General features: G+C 37.0%; 1 protein-coding gene across 1 annotated transcript in view; it reads left to right on the top strand.

Annotated features, from left to right (window-relative positions):
• The window catches only part of col11a1b (collagen, type XI, alpha 1b), an 87,387-nt gene extending 69,850 nt beyond the window's left edge, over positions 1–17,537 (top strand). Inside the window, exons 46-67 of the mRNA XM_016475807.1 lie at positions 2,558–2,665; positions 4,680–4,733; positions 5,334–5,387; positions 5,472–5,525; positions 6,286–6,339; positions 7,097–7,204; positions 7,306–7,359; positions 7,802–7,855; positions 7,946–7,999; positions 9,551–9,604; positions 10,236–10,343; positions 10,561–10,614; positions 10,719–10,772; positions 12,261–12,368; positions 12,506–12,559; positions 12,831–12,866; positions 12,941–12,994; positions 13,129–13,378; positions 13,595–13,707; positions 13,819–13,887; positions 14,448–14,681; positions 16,585–17,537. Of these exons, the coding sequence (XP_016331293.1) occupies positions 2,558–2,665; positions 4,680–4,733; positions 5,334–5,387; positions 5,472–5,525; positions 6,286–6,339; positions 7,097–7,204; positions 7,306–7,359; positions 7,802–7,855; positions 7,946–7,999; positions 9,551–9,604; positions 10,236–10,343; positions 10,561–10,614; positions 10,719–10,772; positions 12,261–12,368; positions 12,506–12,559; positions 12,831–12,866; positions 12,941–12,994; positions 13,129–13,378; positions 13,595–13,707; positions 13,819–13,887; positions 14,448–14,681; positions 16,585–16,731 (1,929 nt within the window). The 3' untranslated portion in view covers positions 16,732–17,537. The remainder of the gene's footprint in view (positions 1–2,557; positions 2,666–4,679; positions 4,734–5,333; positions 5,388–5,471; positions 5,526–6,285; positions 6,340–7,096; positions 7,205–7,305; positions 7,360–7,801; positions 7,856–7,945; positions 8,000–9,550; positions 9,605–10,235; positions 10,344–10,560; positions 10,615–10,718; positions 10,773–12,260; positions 12,369–12,505; positions 12,560–12,830; positions 12,867–12,940; positions 12,995–13,128; positions 13,379–13,594; positions 13,708–13,818; positions 13,888–14,447; positions 14,682–16,584) is intronic.
• The last annotated feature ends 2,772 nt before the right edge of the window (positions 17,538–20,309 follow it).

Here is a 20,309-nt window from a genome sequence, read left to right as displayed (position 1 = left end):
GATTATCCTTGTAATAAGTGCACTATAAGTTGCTTTGGATAAAAGTGTCTGTTAAATTAATAACTACTCACATTTGCTCAGTTTTGCATCTGTCAGGCAGACTGCTGAGTTGATAAAGCAGCAATGAGAGTAAGTAGTCAGGGCCAGGTGGCACACAGTCGAATATTTAAAGTTTATGACTCAAGATGAACACTCCCAGCTGGGCCTCTCTGTTTCCTTGATACATTAGCTCTATAAAAGCTGATAATTACACCTATTCTGTGCAGTTATGTGAAAAACATTCTTGGAAACTATGCAGCTTTTCTACTGAATAGGATATTACAAATTTGGAAACGTGTGAGATGTTAAATCTATTAGATGACTTGATGTTAATGCTGCTTAAAAGATCTTAGTCACTTAAATATAAGCAATATTTGTCTGAACCTTCTTTATTTATATGCATACATTATTAGGATTGTCACTTTATTAAAAAAATGTAATCAGAATAATTAAATGCAAGGATGTGATTTCCAGAAAAAATACAGGTTTTCTTCCCATATGAAACACAAAATGGCCTTATACTGTAACAAGCATTTGAAAACGCAACACATGTCGAAAATATTCACAGATTTGTAATAAGAATCGTTTGCTTTTAGGTCTCCCTGTTTTCCACTAAAATAAAAGCTCTATGATTTTAAATTTGAAAGCAAAGATATTAAGACTATTAGTAGTGTACTTTTACTGTTGTTCTGTAAAATTGTTATTATTGTTAATTGTATTATTATTATTTTTTTTTTAGAAAATTGATGGTGTGTCCGGTTTTCCTTCTTTTTTTGTCCTTCACTGATTGCATGCCTGTACATGATTTGCTGATTAACTAATTTAATTGGTTGCATTGAATTAATTAAATGAATTAGGCATTTACATCAGTAATTGAGAAAGCCCCCATAATAATAATGATTCAAAAGCATTAAGGCAGTCGAGTTAACATTTAATAGACATTGTGTATTGTGAGCTGTTTTTTTACTATGTTAAGTATATTAAATGAACATGTTAAAGGCACAATATGTAACTTTTCGCTGCTAGAGGTCGCATTTTCAAAACAATGACAAAGACGAAGCTTGATGATGATATGAAGGAGAGTGGAACGATGGGAGATGTCATTTTCACCATCCAGAGATGTCTGAATCATGTTCACGGATGTAATGATTTAATTTTTTATTACCTGTACCTTTCAAAGTTATTCAAACAGCGAATAAATTATACAGAGAAAGCGAGCAAAGATACATTGTCAAGGAACAGTAGATGACTGACTTCAGTCTAGCGCGAGTTTAAGAACTCTCAAAAAAACTCCCCTTATAATCAGTAAAGCTGTACACTGTTTGATGAATGCATCAAACAGTGAATACATCTGCGCTTTGTTGTTTTTGATGAGAGAATTCGCGAGAGAGCAGAATTCAGTCAGCAAGCGTGCACTGAATCTCCGGCGTTTCAGTGATGACTCATCTGAACACCTCTGATTGGCCATTGCATTCATAAGCTCAACAGACTCGTGTGTGATTGGTTATATTGCGCAATACTGTAAAAATGTGTAAAAAGAATCATGGTGAAACATTGAACAGATCTAAATTTATGCTGCGGTCAACACTTTTCATTTAATTTTTTTATTTTTATTTGCGACAGACATAATGGATTTAGTTTAACTGTACAGCAGCCTTTTTGTCCATGAGTGTTGCCATAGTTTCTAAAAGCGGAAACCGATAGCGCGGCTGAACAGGGACGAGTCATTATTTAAAATTGGTATTTCTCTGGATTTACAATCTTAAGTACACAACTGTATGAAATATATAACACGGTGTAAGTGGTTTTTGGATATGTTATTACGAAAATCTTACATACTGTGCTTTTAAACCAACATAATCAATAATTAATAAATACACACATTAATACATTTGATATTTTTTCATGATTAATAATGCTTGTTACCATCATGGTGAAGTCTGTCCTGTATGTCAGTCAATACTGCATTCACTCATAGTCTTCAATACAAACACTCCATCATATCCTGCAGTGACCTGCCATTCAGACATGTTCTTCTCACAGGCAGCGCTGTTACCTCACATCACTTTATTATCATTCTGCATTTGTTTGAACTGTGCTGAGCCCCTCCTTTCCCCTTCCACTGACCCTGTAGAGCAGGCAGAGTCAGAGATAAGGGCAGCACATTCTCACCCTCAATAATTCCTCTGGGCGTCCCTCTGAATGGCAGATCTTTTCAAACTTGACTTTTGATGTCTCAGGGGGTAGATCTCATTTTCATGCTTGTCTGCGCCATACAGTAGAGTATGAAACACATTCTGGGGTCAGCAAGTTGACTTTACATGTAGGCTACAGAGAGTGTTGTACTGTACTTCTCCATGTTCAGAGTTTGTAACAGTTTCAGATGTTAAGCGTCAGTGTGTTATCGTATATCTGATGTTATTTTCTTGTGTAGGGAAGTGACGGAGAGGCCGGACCCAGAGGTCAGCAGGGTATGTTTGGGCAGAAATCGTATATCTGATGTTTTTTTCTTGTGTAGGGAAGTGACGGAGAGGCCGGACCCAGAGGTCAGCAGGGTATGTTTGGGCAGAAGGGAGATGAGGGACCCCGTGGTTTCCCAGGTCTTCCCGGTCCCGTTGGACTGCAGGTAGAGTTATCATCTTTACACTAATCTAAACACGTCTATTATGGATCTGCTGCTTGCATAGTATTTAATTTACACAAAGCCCCACTGTTTGATATAATCTAAGACTGTGAGGCAGGATAATTGAGCAAGGAAAGCCATTTTTAAAATCAATAGCCATTTTTAAAATCTGGATTCAATTATGTTGCTCTAAACATGGCTGATTGATTCCGTCACTTTCAGTTTACTTGACATTGTTAAGGTGAATTGTAATTTTTGTGCCACTAGCGCCACCAGTTGGATTTGCAAAAATAATTATTGCTTCTCAAAAGGATTCTTTGAACACTTCCTGTCTGCCATTAGTCAACAAAACAGAGTCCCACTCCAACTTCCCAAGTTCAAGTCACAAGCTGAGCCATTGTTGCAAACATTGAAGCGTGAAAATACTTTTTAGAGAAATCAGCTTACGAATTGTTTACTTATACACTACCAATCAAAAGTTTGGGGTCAGAAGATTGAATTACTTTTATTCAGCAAGGATGCATTACAATAAAGACATTTATAATGTTACAAAATATTTATATTTTAAATTAAAGCTGTTCTTTTGAACTTTCCTTTCGTCAAATAATCTAGAAAAAAAAATTTATCATGGGTCCATAAAAATATTATGTGATGTTAATTTTTTTAGCATTGATCTTAATACAAAATGTTTCTTGAGCACCAAATCAGCATATTAGAATGATTTCTGAAGGATCATGTGACACTGAAGACTGAAGTATTGGCTGCTGACAATTCAGCTTCACCATCACCACCATTTTGAATTTTAAAAGAAAGTTTTTATTGATTTTAAAATTGTGATAATATTTCACAATATTATTGTTTTTACTGTAATTTTTTATTTTATTTTACCGTGATTTGTTTGAGTCTAATTGATACAGCCTTGGTGAAAACCATTAAAAAAATCTTACAGACTCCAAATTTTTTAGTGATACTGTAGCTATCTCTGTGTATTAATCAAAAAACATTACACACTTCACCTTTATGGGAATAATGAGGTAGTGATTTTCAAATGGCAACAGAGGCTGTTACTCTACAAAGCAATATTACAGAGTCGCGCAGAGCAATTACCAGGTAATCAAAGGTAATAGGAATAGCGATTCATCCCAACTGTGCTAATTGTTTGTGCTCTGCGTCACCTTGTTAGTACCTTTCACTGATCCTCTGCGATAATGATTTTTGATCCAAAGAAATTAACAATCTTAATTTGTTTTCTCTCAAGTTTTGAATAACTTGCTAATGAGAAGTCATTGGACTCTGAGAATAGAGACTTTTCATTATCTTTTCCAAACTCACTGTAAATATAACGTGCATATATAAGCTGTTTGGCGGTTGGGAAAATTCTTTCCCTCAAAATGGCTTTGAAATATCACTTCTGTCCTTTTATAGTAACACAACATTTATCACAACAATAAGCGCTAAGCTATGTGTTAGCGGGTACCAAAGAGCATGTCTGCCAAATACAATGACTCAGAATAGGCTTGTGATTACAGATGTTGACTATGAACAATGGAGAGACATCTATTGGTATTGTTTGGTGATAATGATCTGAATAACATTCAAACCTCTTTAGTCAAGCTCAATTATATTGCAAAATGAATTGCTTGCCAAGCTTTTCCTCTTTTTGTATTTCATATTTTCAAAGTGACACCGGGTGCGACACATTCACAGGCACCCAAATGCAAATGTGTTAATTGCCATGAGGTTCCTTCTACTGCTAATTACCAAAAATGTTTATTTGCTTAATAGTGTTTACCCGATGTCTCAGAGCTGTAAATGTATAATATTAATATTCAACACTATGAGACTGATTGTTATTCTAAATTGTCATGTTGCTCATGGGGGAAGAGGAAACATTAACGTATCCTCTCTTGCTACTGAAAGTTTTAGCATTTTTGAAATTGTAATGGGTGAATTCCTAATAGGGATTATGTAACCTGGAGTTGTGCCTGATTAATATGTAAAACTTGTTTTCTTCTAGGGTTTGCCAGGACCACCAGGTGAGAAAGGAGAGAATGGAGACGTCGGCCCAATGGTGAATTTGCAGTATCCTTGCTGTCAAAACAGTGTTTACTATAGTTTTGTCATAATTAGTCTCAACTACGTACTAAACATGAATACTTGCTTTATTTAAATGCAATTACAACAAAAGTTTGTGAATGTACTATATATCTTTAATGTAATAGTGTCATAAAAACTGTTTTAAGGTGCAGTCACATTTACCATTGCTTATTAAAATTTTGTGGGTGGAATTTAGTCGTTTCATTTGGAATTCACACAACTGGGAGGTGAAAAAGCTCCCTGCGCCGAATTCACTCAGGTTCAAGTCACACAAATTTACCATGTTGACCAACAGAAAGCTGCTTGCTTTGAAAATGACGACTTCTGCTTCATGCATTGCTACAGTATTGACATTGGACAGTCAGCTTTTTTGCCTGTGAAATTTTGCAGAAATTTCACTAATGTGACCACACCTTTATAGTATTACAGCTAGTGCCACTGATTCATGAAGAAAATATGCAGATTCTTGTAATAAATAGCTCATAATGATTTATCAACTTTTGGTTTGATTCGTCCATTGAATCTTCCTGAGTTTACTATCTTAATTGTTTGACGAACTGTTGTTTTCTTATAGGGTCCACCTGGTCCTCCAGGTCCCAGAGGTCCTCAAGGTCCTAGTGGAGCAGATGTGAGTTTAACTGTGACATATTTGAATAGAAACTCTAGTGAATCAGAAAGATTTGAATCATCAATGTTGTTATTTGATTGACAGGGTGCTCCTGGCCCTCCCGGAGGTATTGGCGCAATGGGTGGAAATGGTGAAAAGGTGGGTATTTCTTACATAAAGCTCTTTAAAGGGGACATCGGATGCTAAATTCACTTTTACATGGTGTTTGCACATAAATGTGTCTTAGCAGTGTGTGGCCACAGCCACCCTACAATGATAAAAATCAATTCACTCCTTTTTTTTTTAATCCCCAAAAAACCTATTATCAAGCCAGGCCCACGACCGTTGATGGACTGTCCCGTATTAGCATATTTCTGCCCTCAACCAGTTGTACGCTGATCGCCATTTTCTCCACGCACGAGCAGCTGTAACGACATCAATGTCTCATAAGCAATGCAGGTGTTTTGTAGTTGGATGTAAAAGTGAACATAAGTGTGTTCATTTTCTCCCGTCATCAGAGCCACTGAGGACGCAGTGGATTAGTTTTGTTTTTGATGGTAACACACCACCTAATACACAAAAAAAAAACAAGAGAGGGGCGGGGGGAGCAGTAGCTCATTATCATTTAAAGAGACATACACCGAAACGGGTTGCTGTGATCAGAGATGTTTTTGACAATGTAAAAAGGGTGTTGTTTTACACGACCATTGAGGAATTTTAACCAAAGTATGTTGCAGACATATCATGAAGACCCTAAAAAATCATACCAACTTGTGGAAAATGGGCATCCAATGCCCCCTTTAAAAACATGAATATACATACATTTGTGTTATAATTATTATGGTGAATGTGCATAGATGTCACATTTAATAAAGACGAAGTAGAACTGAACTTGTTTCCCTTCATCTCTTCCCCTCAGGGTGAGACCGGTGAGGCAGGCAATCCAGGACCACCAGGAGAGCCTGGTACAGTAGTAAGTATTTGTTTAAGAGTTGTTGAGTCTGATTTTCTGAGTGTTTACTAGACGTGTCTAACCTGCATGTAATTGAGGCTAATCTATTGACATTCAAGGAGCATAACTACACAAATCTTTGTTTTTAACTTAGAACACATTAAGCTAATTAAGGTGTTAAGGCTACAGTCCTTTGCAGTGGATTAATTTGACCTCACTCTGCTTTAGAATGCCATGTGAATATTTTCCTCTAGCTCATATATGCTGAGGTGAACATCACTTGCATTCCAGATGGTTGCTGTTATCATCATCCTTTTTCACCCAGGGACATTATTTCAACCACTGCCTGCTGCAAAACCTGTTTATGTGATATCAGCATCTTAAATGCCGATGTCTGTCTGTTGGTCTCAATGCTTTTTGATACTAACTAGGATAGTAGATTTCTGCTTGCGTTAAGAGTTTAAGGCCATATTCAAAGTTAGTTTTAAAAACGCTTCTATACACTTATTATGTTATACTTGTTGCAGTAATGGGAATTTCAGTTCATTTTAATACTACTTCCTTAAATTCAAAATTTGAATTGCATTTCACCCTGTTGGCTACCTCAAATCAAATTCAGAAATTCAATTACTGAGGAACTAAGCAATAAGTAACCGTTATAATCTCTTTATAGCCAACATTTACAGTTATTCTCCCTCTTCGGCTTGAAAACAGCATAGCATCACCTTTGAATTACATATTTTGTAATTCAAAGGGTGTTTGTTGTGTCCTTCTATAGGGACCCAAAGGTGAGCTTGGAGAGAAAGGAGAAGCTGGCCCTCCTGGAGCTGCAGGACCCGCTGGTGCAAGAGGACCCCCTGGAGATGATGGTCCCAAAGGAAACCCAGTAAGTCTCCATCAATGACATCCCAGAAGCACCCTTCATCTATTACACAGAAATAATACTATATGATGACTGAAATTATCCATCATTTTTTTGTAATTTAGGGTCCCATTGGCTTCTCTGGAGATCCAGGTCCTGCTGGTGAGCCCGGAGCTGCTGTAAGTTCAATATGGAGACATTCAAACACAAGAGTGTATTCGCTTTGCAGCAGTAAAATAACTATTTCTGTGGAGAACAAATGCATTTTAAAATACTGGAAGCGATAGAGTGAGGGAAAAATGTGTGCAGCTCTTTTCCAAAGCACTTTATACATAAACATGTCAAAAACACATGTAGTTTCATGTGCTCAGGTTTCCACTCAAGCAACCTTTTTTTGCCCACGATGTTTAGCATATGTTATAGGCTTCAATGCACATTGTTTGAAGAAAAGCATTGTGCAAGATGTGGGATATCAATCATACAAATAATCAGCATGTCCTCAAAATAGTTATTAGTTACAGGTTTAATGTCCAAGAGCATATTAAGCAAATGTTGTGAGGAAACTCTAATATGCTGTTTGATGGAAATGCAAGTTGTGATGTAATGTCCTGTTTCACAAAGGGACTGGATGGCCTTCCTGGAGACAAGGGAGATGATGGAGAGGCCGGTCAGCCCGTGAGTGATGGTCGACTCTCACTGAAAATCATATTTTTTGTTCAAACATAATGAAACTTGGGAGTAATGCATTGAATTTTTACACCACAGGGTCCACCTGGTCCATCTGGTGAAGCTGGTCCTCCAGGACCCCCTGGAAAGCGAGTGAGTACAACTTTGGACTGACAGTTGTTGGCTGACTGGTTATATCTAGAAATGCATACATTTTTGAAAAAGCATACAAATACTTCTATTTTATGTTGTGCTAAGAAACATGTACAATGTATAATGGACTAATGATGATTCTAAAAGAAAATGTGCTGAGATCTTACTGATCCTACTCATATTTTAAGCAAACTGACGTAGCATTTCATGTCGCTACACTGCTAGTTGAAAAAAATAGCTTGCTACTGAAAATGCTGAACTATTTTTAAAAGTAGCATCTCTACTGTCAAGCTACTGAAAAATGTAATTAATCTAGTAGCATCACTACTTGTATTTAACTACTCCCCAGCACTGATTTGGTTCTTATTACAACAACTCAGACTTAGTGTTAGAGATTTCAACAGACCCACTGTAAGTATCAAAAGTTGGTGTATAACATTTTTCATTCTTTAAGAAAATGTAAGAATGTACTTGTTTGTATTACCCCTTTGTTGTTCCTTCTATAATCTGCTGAGACACACATTTTCAAATAGGTTTCTGAGCTTCCTTTGTAAATGCATGCTAAAAGTAGCCCATATTTTATGGGGCACATTTATTTTTAACAGATCTGAACAGCACAAACAATAAATCTTTAAAAGGAGAGCACAGTTAGGATTTTACCGGGTCTTCCCTCAGTAAATTGTTCCCAAGCGAGTAAAGAGTGCAGGCTTTGCTTGGGAAAAGGCATTCCTGTGAAATCTCAGCATAACTTAAAACCTGTGTGGGGAAAAAATGGGCTTCTCACATCCGTTTGCATTGCTTAAGAGCAGTAGAGCTGAGGCTGACATTTAGACAGTCCTATTAGAGAACATTGACCAAAGTGGGTTGAATGACAGCACTGTGACGGCAGTGTTAGTGTGATAGGCGAAAGGAAATGAAGTTGTCATTGTCAGCTCTGGTGTCATCCTCAAGAAAAGATTACACTTTTAGCTCTAACACGACTGATGTATTTACCACAGTAAACGTTTAATTTTCAGTAGCTGACTCATAACTTCAGAGAGAATTTCATTTCAGTTGTTTTCTAAAGTGAGTTGTTATCGCCGTATATATGTCAGGAAAGAAACTGAGACTGTTTTCAATGTATGAACAGGCTTTTAGTCTGAAAATTAGAATTTTCTCATATCAGCAGAGCCGTTAATAGCAATAAAAATGCATTTCAGGGCTTTCCATTTTTGCTCGCCTTGCTTACAACTTTAAGTGGGTCTGTGCATGAAGCTGATTCATTCGGCAGACCTCTCGGCCTTCTGTGTGTCTTGAATCGAAATGTACACACCCGTATTGATCATGGACTTCTGGGAATCATATTTCAACCCGCGTTGTGCTCATTCCCACACTGAGAAAACAATACCATCATTAAGTTGATGTTGATGAAAAAAGAAAGTAGGCTACCTTGTTGCCATAGTACATTAATACAGTGCCTTTTTATTGTTGATAGCTCTTTATAGATATCTGCTGTAGAAGGTTTTGAGTTCTCTCTCTCTCTCTCTCTCTCTCTCTCTCTCTCTCTTCAAGGGTCCTGCTGGCCCAGCTGGTACAGAAGGCAGGCAAGGAGAGAAGGGCGCAAAGGTAAGATAGTTTCCATTATTTAAACTCGCACCTGAACAACCAAACAACATGATTGCCATTTGTATTGCAGCATAAATCGTTTGTCCTCCTGAAAGCTTGATTTGTTATCTGTCCATGCTTTTGTCTGTTGAATCCAATCTCTCAAGACACTTAGTGGTCCTGACTTTTAAAATCCTCATTGAAAGATCTGAGCATGAGAAAGCCTAATTGGATGCCACAACAAGTTAAGCTTATACTACAGGTTCTATCACTAGAAGTGACAGGAAATCTATATTTTCCCCTGTAAAAGCTTTTGTTCTTCAAAATGATTTGTTGATCCACTGTTATTATTCATCTTGTCACATTAGCCATGTTTACCATGTTTAGGACACTTGCATTGAAAAGGTCAGTTAAATGATAAAAAACATTAGATATATAGAATGTCCTTCACAAATATTTTTGCACATTATAAAATGATTCTTTTTTTCAAATCAATTTTTTGTCCATTTATTTATCAGTTTAGTAAGTAGCTATTTTATGTGGGTCCCATTCGCCCTTTGAGTTTTTGATTTTTTTTTTTTTTTTATGTATGATCCCCCCTCCCCAAGTATTAACCAGTATATTATCCCTCAATTGTATTTTCGTCAAACAGGGTGAGGCTGGTGCTGAAGGACCAGCGGGCAAAACTGGGCCTGTGGGCCCCCAGGGGCCTCCTGGAAAGTCTGGAGCTGAGGGCTTACGTGGCATCCCTGGGCCTGTGGTATGAATTTGGAAACTCTGATACAGTTCAAATTACTGCGTAATTATATTAAGTGAGCAGAATGGTACACAAGAATCTCTTAATTTGAATAATTAAGCTTTTCAAGTTGAATCACTCTTCTTGTCTAGTCGGTAGATTTGAGTACATGTCCCGTGTATAATTTTTTGCATATTATAGTATGTTTTAATGGGCTGCTGCTTTCTGTCTGCTCTCTCAGGGTGAGCAGGGACTTCCTGGAGCTGCTGGCCAAGATGGTCCTCCTGGACCATTGGTAAGAAGATACAATCAGGCACCATTATGTTGTTCATTTAGACTAATGAATGTCACTTGTATAATGTTTTTTTTTTGTTGTCTAATTGTCATGACAAATTCTAGGGTCCTCCTGGTCTTCCTGGCTTGAAAGGTGACCCTGGTACTAAGGGTGAGAAGGTATGTTTTAACTAGTATTTAACTGGTACTTTTCTGAAGCACAGAAATAAGAATGCTGCAAATTTTAGTAAGAAAACCTCATGTGATATTCACGTTGATGGATGGATGGATGGATGGATGGATGGATGGATAGATAGATAGATAGATAGATAGATAGATAGATAGATAGATGGATAGATGGATAGATATTGATATATTGATAGATGGACAGATATTGATAGATATGTAGATATAGATGATAGATATAGATATAGAACATAAATGCTGTTCTTTTGTGCACCAGATCATATGACACTGTAAATGTCTGAAGAAAACTCAGCTTTGGCATCACAGAAATAAAATAGATTTTAAAATATATTCAAATAGAAAACAGTTTAACTTGCAGTAATATTTCACAAATATTCACAATATTTTTGATCAAATAGATGCTGCCTTTGTGAGCTTAAGAGACTTTAAAAACATTAAATATATGCTTTATATGCCATAAACTGCTCTCCAAGGAGTTTCTACACTTTAAAAATGTTTCCTTTCCTAAATGTGTCTATGAATATTTACAATAACGCTGAGCTCAGTTGAAAGTTTAAGATGTGAGAGCAACAGGCCTTACTGCCATCTCTGTTTCACATAATGACAAGGTATAAACAAGCTCTTAGTGCTGTAGATTAAATACAGTGTCAGACAATGATTAAACTTTTACTCTGACTGCAGTACATAATCAATGCAGTATACATCTGTAAATCTGTTTTATGAGAGGAGACCTGCTAAGATGTGAAGTATTAAAATTCTGGAGAGGCAAGTACAGTAGCTGTGACTATAAATATCAGGTGTTGAATAGAAACTAAAGCACTTGAGCACCTCTCAGATTCTGTGCTTTAAAGGTGGAGTAAGCAATTTCTGGTAGCCAATGTTGACATTTGAAATCACCAAAACAAACACGCCCCTACCCCAAAAGGGTCTCGCCCCTATTTTGACAGCTCCGCCCCACACATATGTACGCAACCCAGGCAACGATTAGTTCTGTGAAACAAAGCAAAACCAATGTTACACCGTGTCTACACTGGACGCGAGTGGCGCGGCGTGACAAAATACTATTGAACTCATTATAATCAGTGATGCTGTCTACACCATAGATATATATACATATCTATGGTCTAAACTGGATGTGGCGCGGCACGACACACAAATCCCCGACAGAAAACTGCTGCTGCGTTCTATTCATGACGTATTGACACAAATTTCAAATGATTTTCAACGGTCGCTTTGTCGCGTCCAGTGTACTAGACAGACTTTAGCTGTTGCGGCGCAGACATGGTGGTACTCAGCTATCGAGAAGAAACAAAGCAACCTCGGCGTCCGATCGCAGGCCTTCCGCTCCTTGAGTTCTCTCCAGCACTGGATTTGCAAAATATATACATATATATGTTTTACTCAAGTACACTGATATTAAAACCTGTGATTTAGTATTAAAGTTTCCCTTTACTCGTCCAGGGTCATCCAGGTCTGATTGGTCTGATCGGTCCTCCCGGTGAGCCAGGAGAGAAGGGTGACCGAGGACTGCAAGGACCTCAGGGACTTGGTGGAGGCAAGGGTGACTCTGTGAGTGACATGTGCTCTTTATATACACCTGAGTTAGTTCAGGATCTGGGTGTGCTTTTGTCTGCTCCTCATAGATGCTGTTATTTAAGAATATGTTTTGATTTTGCCCTTAAAAATATGAATTGTTTTGACTGCAGGGTCCCATTGGTTCTCCTGGTCCCTTCGGTCCCCCAGGTCCTCCTGGTATTCCTGTAAGCTGTTTTTTTTTCTTTACTCTATTTTCTCTCCAAACCGTTTTTTCTGAAAAGCCATATATATGCTCCACAGCTATTAGGAATATAATATCCATTCACAGGAATATTCTTGATTACATGTTATCATCAAGCTATTCAGGTGCTATTCTCTTTCGACAAACCTGAAGATGCTCGCCCACTCTTGCCATTTACTCCACTTGGTTCCCTTTTGTACATTTGACCACCCTAACGTTTGCTTAATTGACTTCCTTGCTGTCTCTATCTTCAGGGCACACACGGACAGAAGGGATCCAAAGGATCAACTGTAAGTGCTGAACCTCTCCTTGACACATATTTTTTTGTTCCAGTTTAAATTAAGCATGTCTTCTGTTTCCCCAGGGTCCAGCTGGCCAGAAGGGAGACCCTGGCCTGATCGGACCACCAGGTCCTCCTGTAAGAAAAATATTATTTTGCATAAAAATAAATGTATTGAGAACTGTGCTGAATCAAATTGACATGCTTATGTCTCCAATGGGATTGACCCTACATAATTGTCAGTGATTTAATCTTTGATTGTCTATCTCTAGGGCCCAGCTGGTGACATCATTCAGCCCCTCCCCATCCAGACAAGCAAAAAATCGAGGAGGTCGCCCGACATGCAGGATGACGAAGCAGTGGGAATGATGGATTATGGTATGGAGGGAGTGGAGGATGTGTTTGGATCCCTCAACACCCTCAAGCAAGACATTGAACGCATGAAGTTCCCACTGGGAACCCAGGATAACCCAGCCAGAACCTGCAAAGACCTTCGGCTCAGCCAACCAGACTTCCCTGATGGTGAGAGAAAGTTATGAAGTTACTTTAGCATAAAGGCAGAATTATCTTCTTTTTTTTTTTTTCTTTGTATAACGTACACAAGAGTCAGTTAAGTCTGTCTGAAGTAAACAAGGCTTAAAAATCAACACATCAATATGAAAAGAGATATAGAGAATTACTTCTCTCTTTATCTGGGGCAAAAAAAAGAGAATTTTAACATACACTTTTTGACCGTAGGACATTACTGGATCGATCCAAATATGGGATGCATGGGAGATGCCTTCAAAGTATACTGTAACTTCACTGCAGGAGGAGAAACTTGCATTTACCCCGATAAGAAATCCTCAGGGGTGAGAGGAACTCATCTCTGCTAAATCACATGATTGGTAGTCATATAAATCAAAAATAAAGAACTGTATTATCGTAGTGGATTATTTGATCACAGTTTCCATTTGTTCCAGGTTAGAATATCAAACTGGCCAAAGGAGTCCCCAGGATCTTGGTTCAGTGAATTTAAGCGTGGAAAAATTGTAAGTGTCCATTTTTCTCTTGCATTATAAATTTCATAAACTTTGAATCATAGCTCAGCAATTTGGTCATGAATGTCTGTTTGAAGAGTGACAGTAGTTTAGGGCTTTTAGGAAAAAATTCTTATTCAGAATGTTTCAGTTTTTTTTTTTTAAATACTGGAAATTGATTATTTTCATAAAATTGGGTTCTTTTAACTGTTCTTAAACTTCAGCATTCTTCTGGCAATGCAAACCGAATGGTAACTTGATTCAGTTAGCAAAGGAATGAGTCTGGTTTTTTAAAGACTAAAATCAGTTTTGGATTCATGTTGTCAGTTTAACTCGCTTACTATACAGTCTGAAAGATTATTAACTTAAATATGTTACAAAAATAGAAGTGTGCTTAGTGTTTCTATATAAGAACTAATTATTAAAAGGTCCTTTCTCAAAAGTACTAAATGAACTAGATCAAGGAATCAGAATCATTAAGCTGCTAACGATTCCCATCCCTACAACTCTTTGTAAAGCTCTTGAAAGTTCTTTCAGCCAGATGTTTGACCTGTTTATTCCTTGTGTCTCAGTTGTCTTATGTGGATGTTGAGGAGAGCTCGATAAACTCAGTCCAGATGACGTTCCTCAAGTTGCTCAGCTCTTCTGCCCGGCAGAACTTCACATACATATGCCATCAGTCTGTGGCCTGGTATGACGCCAAGGCTGACAACTATGGCAAGGCGCTGCGCTTCCTGGGCTCTAATGATGAGGAAATGTCCTATGACAACAACCCCTTCATCAAGGCTCTCTCAGATGGCTGCTCGGTAAGAGTGCTGTTGATCAGTTTGCTGTTTATACTGTATATTAGGGATGCTCCGATATTACAATTCTGTACTATTTTGTCTAAATAAATTAAACTAAATGTACCAAAATTTTTTTTTATTAAAATAAGTCTCTTTAAATGCTATAAGTGAATTTTGGCATCACAACATTTTCACTTAGAGTAGGAAAAAGTGTATATTCGTTTAAAGATTGTTTAATTACATTTAACTGTTTTTAAAGATTAACTTGAAAGAAATTAAAGATCAACTTGATTAAAGTTAGCATTAGACTACAACAAAGGTGAACTAAATGTAAAAATAGAGGAAATACCAATATATATATATATATATAAACTCGATAATATCCAATATGTACTGATATATTATATATTTATACTATATGTTAATTCAGCAATATCACATTATCACAGCAAGATTAATGTTTATATTGAATATTCTCTCCCCCTACTTTTCTCATATTCTGGTCTGCAGAACTGTAAAAACAGACAAGTGAACCACTGTTATTTTATCATTATTTATATACTATTATAGTATTTATGAATATTTTACCTTTTTTTTTTTTTTTTAATTTTAATCATTTTTTACTTCAATTTATTTTTATTTCATTTTTAGTTTTAGTAATGTTAAACTTATTTTTTTGTAGTACTTAAACTTATTTTGAGTTAGTTGTCAAGTTTTAAGTTATTCATCTAATATTTATATATTTTTTTATTTTATTTCAGTTTTATTTCAATTAGTGTAGCTTATTTTTAATAGCTGTCATTAAAGGGGACATAACTTTACTGCCAATCTCATGTTAATCTTGAGTACTTATAGAGTAGTATTGCATCCTTCATATCTCCGAAGAGTCTTTAACTTTATCAGATTTATAAAAAACAGATACAGCTGTACCGCTTCTCTCCGAAAACAGTCGAGCTTCTGGAGCTAAAGAGTCACAAGCACGCAATGCTATTAGGTGTGTTCGACTTGAAGCGGCACTGTGCAGATCGATCAGTATATGACATCAAAGTACCGTGAGAGCTATAGAGAGCAGACGGCTCTGCGTGCTTCCTTTGAATCGCCCTCGTGGTACTTTGATGTCAAACACCGATCAACCTGTGCAGCGCCGCTTCAAGTCGAACACACATCGACATAAATAAAACAGGAAAACAAAAACTTTATTGACTTCAATTTTATTTCATTTGTTTATAAAACCTTCGTCACCGAAATCCCGGGAACAAACAAACACACTTGCACAACTCTATTGCTGCCTTGGAGATACAAACTGCATTCATTGTTCCCTTAACGCTGGGTTCTTTTGGAAGCTGAACAAGGTTATCCTTCCCTCACAACCAGAAACACACTTCTTTGGTGACTGTTGATTTTGTGGTCTAAAAACAAAATGACAAATCCTTCTCGAGCAAGTCCTGTGCAGCGCTGCTGATGTCTTCCATTACTCGAATGAAGTATGTTGATGCTGTGCTCCTGCTCTCACTCTGGTTGACGTGTTTGCGCTCTTCTGGGAGAAGTGCCCATACAAGGAATTCCGCCCTTTATGACGTCATACAGGGCCATTCTCGGAAAAAAAACTTTCTGAAACTTATACGAACCCTGAAGGAGTGTATTTAGAAAACAGAAATATGACAGAAATATTCTGCCATACGTCCAACTCGTTTAACTTTGGCCATGTTTAGCATGGGAATCCAACTCTTTAACTGTGTAAATAAGTCAGAATGCATGAAATAGCATTAGACGTCCCCTTTAACAGCAACAAGTCGTACAAACTGTGAAACCTCAGTGCCGTTGAAGTCTTGCCGCTTGTTCAATCAAATTCGATTATCAGAACTAACAGTTCTATAATGCTGCTTAAACAGTTTCTAACACAATTAATCTCTTTCTCTTTCAGCTGAAGCAGGGATATTCTAAGTCTGTGATGGAAATGAATACTCCTCGCATCGACCAGGTGCCCATCATCGATGTCATGTTGAATGACTTTGGGGAACCCAGTCAAAGGTTTGGCTTTGAGGTAGGCCCTGTCTGCTTTCTCGGTTAAAGGACACCCCCTCTACCTTTATGGCAAGGGTCAAGGAGTGTGGCCAGCCAAGAGATCCCCTGCCCACCCCCTCCTTGTGCCACAAACACACACACCAGCAGCAGCCGCACTGTGTAATCGGAAATGGAATATTCATCGCCCTGGTGGGATCCCAGGCGCACGACTGAAACCTGCAATTGGAATAAAAACAGAGAGAAGACATGAACTACCTGGTGGACAATGGCGCACTTTTAGGAGAGGAAGGAGGACCCATTCCTTTAACATCTCACCACTCTAAAGCCTGTAAGATTCTTTTCCCATTTCCAAACTCGTTTTTTCTCCACTTGAAGTTTTAAGGCTTGTTTTTTTTTTTTTGTCCCATTCCAAGCTTAATCCCAGCACCAATTACTCCCGATCCCAGTCCTTCCCCAAGCCCCAATCCAATTAATTCCCAATCCCGTTCCTGCTCGTTTTTCCTGTATCCTTTACAGATCCTCCTCCAGGTGCTGCTCAGAGCAAGGCAACCAAAGTGGTGTGCTCTTGCCGTAAACACCCAAACACTTAAGGTGCTATTGAAAGTGCTTTTTTTTTTTTTTTGGTAAAACTGTAATTATTATTTTGTACAATACTGTTCTTTCACGATTGCCTTTAAATCTTGCATGTGCATCAAAATTGATTTGATAACTATCAAGAGTCTTTTCTCTAGATGTGTTTTTTTTTATTTTGTTTTCATGTTTGAAAACCAACAGTGCAACAGATTTCTTCACAAGATGTCAATCAATCAAGTGTCCCTGCCAACTATAAAATAAAACAAGCATTTCAAACCATCCATATTTGTAATTATAAAGTATCCATTTTGTAAATATTGACCAATTTAAGCACTTGAAGTTTCCTTTTTTGTCCAGTAATATATGGGCATGTCTGACATGGTGAAGGATTAATGGTCTTCCACTAGCTTTCTTTTGTTCTCAAGAGGTAGCAATGATGCTGTGGTAATCAGTGACTCTACAATGCTAAAGAAACTTGATGAAAAGTAACTTGATGTCAGATCGAATTTCTTGACACTATACCTCAATCTCTTAAAACACGTATCCAATTCAAAGATGTTCAACCCTGTACATACAGAGCCTTGGTTTGAAAATCAAGTTTATATATTTGAGGCAGGGAATTTTAAAATAAAAAAGACTATTTGTTAAACTTTTGTTTGGTTATTTTGTGATTGCTATAATTAAACCTTTAGGATCTAAAACAGAAACAACTGTTTTGAGGTGCTTTTCATCAGACAGTATTGTATTAAAATTGATAATTGTTTACTGTTTGTATGAATCAAATCTTGTGTGATTCCTTCAGTCATGCATTTTTCTTGTGATGTATGTGCAAAAGCTTGTTGCATTCTTCATTTCTCTTCATATTTAAAGTTTTTGTGCTAAAATGTGTTCAGGTTGTGTGGTTCTGTAATGCTTAAGCTTTGTTTTGATTGCTTTATTTTTCTTATGCTTCCATTGTTTTTACGGTTCTGTCTGTGTCCCTGAAAACCCTTCAAATATATGACAATAGACTTACACGTCTGTGTAACATACTTATAATTTATGTAAAACTTGGAATAAATGATCGATTACATTTCAAGTAGATAATCTACTCCTTTTCAGTTTTGCCCAAACTAACAAAGATTTATCATTTCAGTTCAAAACCACTCACTCAATCAAACCATTTAAGCCATAATGTCATTGGATGTAAAGCATGTTTGGTTTTTGAAGCATGTCTTGTTGCTCTTCTACTAAATCTTTTAGTTTTAAGCTCACAGAATGATGCTGAAATCTAGAATAGAGATTTGTAGTTTCTTTAATAGCTGATGTTGCCATGGTGCTATAGGTGAACAGCTCATGCAGAAGTGATTATTCAACTGCTGGAGCAGAAACGCGCTATGGTAATTCACCTGATGAGCAACACACGGCTATGAGCACCTGCATGTGAAGTGCCTTGGATGTTAACAGCCATGCATTTAGTGACCCTGAACTAATGGAGGCAGGTTTTTTTTTTTTTTTTTTTTGTCTTAGGTAGGAAAGTACTTTTTGAGATAAAAAAAAAAAACAGTGTAGTATTGATGAATGACTGAAAATTTGGAGTCATTGTTGGGAACTCTGGATACAACTACATGTGTTCCTGAAGAGGGGTCAGTGCTTTCATGATAATATTCATAAATCAGATGTCAGTACAGTAGCCTGTGCACAGCTGCTCTGAATTTAAACTGTACTTCTAATAGGAATAACAGTAATTTAATTACAGATATACATTCAAGGACCTGGCGTTGCATCAGCTTTTAGTTTTTCTATTTTGCTTTTCTGCCCTTTGATGGATGTTTTATGGTGTAATTGAATTTGAACAGCTTGAGGTCATCCTTCAAAAAAAAAAAAAATACACTGATTTGCAAAGAATGATATGATTCTACAGTGCTACCTGTGTAACCCAGCATATTAATGATGACCAAATTTAAAAGCAAACTAACTACAAACCAAACTCTTGTGAAATAAGGAGCAAAGAAGAGTGGAAGAGTGAGAATGTATATTTAGTCTGCTAAAAGTGAATGTTAAGGAGTATGCTAACATTTAGATAATGCTAACAGATGCTCAACTAGCGACTTACATTAAAATGAACAACATTGCAGTGGAGTATTGCACTAATGTTCTACTGAATGGGAAACATGCATTACGGAAGCTGAAAAAGGTGATGAACTGAGACTGAAATTGCTGATCAGATTAAGTCTACGTAAGTTATACTGTATTTATCTGTCATGTAAATTCATGTACCATGTTAAGACTGCAGAATTGTCTTAAAGAATGTTCATCAATATTTTTATTGCTATTCTCAGAAATAGAGTAATGTGGCTTGGAAATGATCAAAATCAGTAATATAATGTATTAACCCTTAAATGCATACCTCGGGTCTTTAGCGACCCGGGACATCATTCTCTACCCTCTCCCTCCATTTTTTTTTAAGTTAGACATCAACTTTCTTAGTATTCCTCAATCTATTAATTACAGTGTTGGGGAGTAACTAGTTACATGTAATGGAATTACGTAATTTAATTACAAAATAAAAGTAATTGTAATCAGTTACAGTTACTAAGAAAAAAATGTGTAATTAAATTACAGTTACTTATGAAAATGTTAAGGATTACAAAGGGGGTTACATATGATTTTTTCCACACATACTCCCACATACAGATTTAATTGAGTTGCAGTGACTACTCTAAAATATGAAACACCAATGTTTCAGAAGTTTATAACATGCTTATGTATATGCTTTATTTTTTTAAGATTAACAGTTTTTTCTAAGGCATTGTTAGATTCCAGTGTTTCCTGTCATAGCTATGCAAAGATTTGATTTCAAAAACAGTATCATAGCTATTAAACTATTTCTTGTTATGATTTTAAATATGTATTTAACCTCAGAATGATTTTAAAGTAAGTCAGATTTTGTGGTGGCTGTGCTTCAAAGGGGACATCGGATGCCCATTTTCCATGTTGGTATGATTCTTTAGGGTATTCTTGAAATGGTCTCAGTGGTCGTGTAAAACAACACCCTTTTTACCTTGTCAA

This window comes from Sinocyclocheilus anshuiensis, unplaced genomic scaffold (assembly GCF_001515605.1).
Source record: "Sinocyclocheilus anshuiensis isolate Anshui unplaced genomic scaffold, SAMN03320099.WGS_v1.1 scaffold1105, whole genome shotgun sequence".
NCBI lineage: Eukaryota > Metazoa > Chordata > Actinopteri > Cypriniformes > Cyprinidae > Sinocyclocheilus > Sinocyclocheilus anshuiensis.
This window is presented reverse-complemented; position numbering and strand designations above follow the sequence as displayed.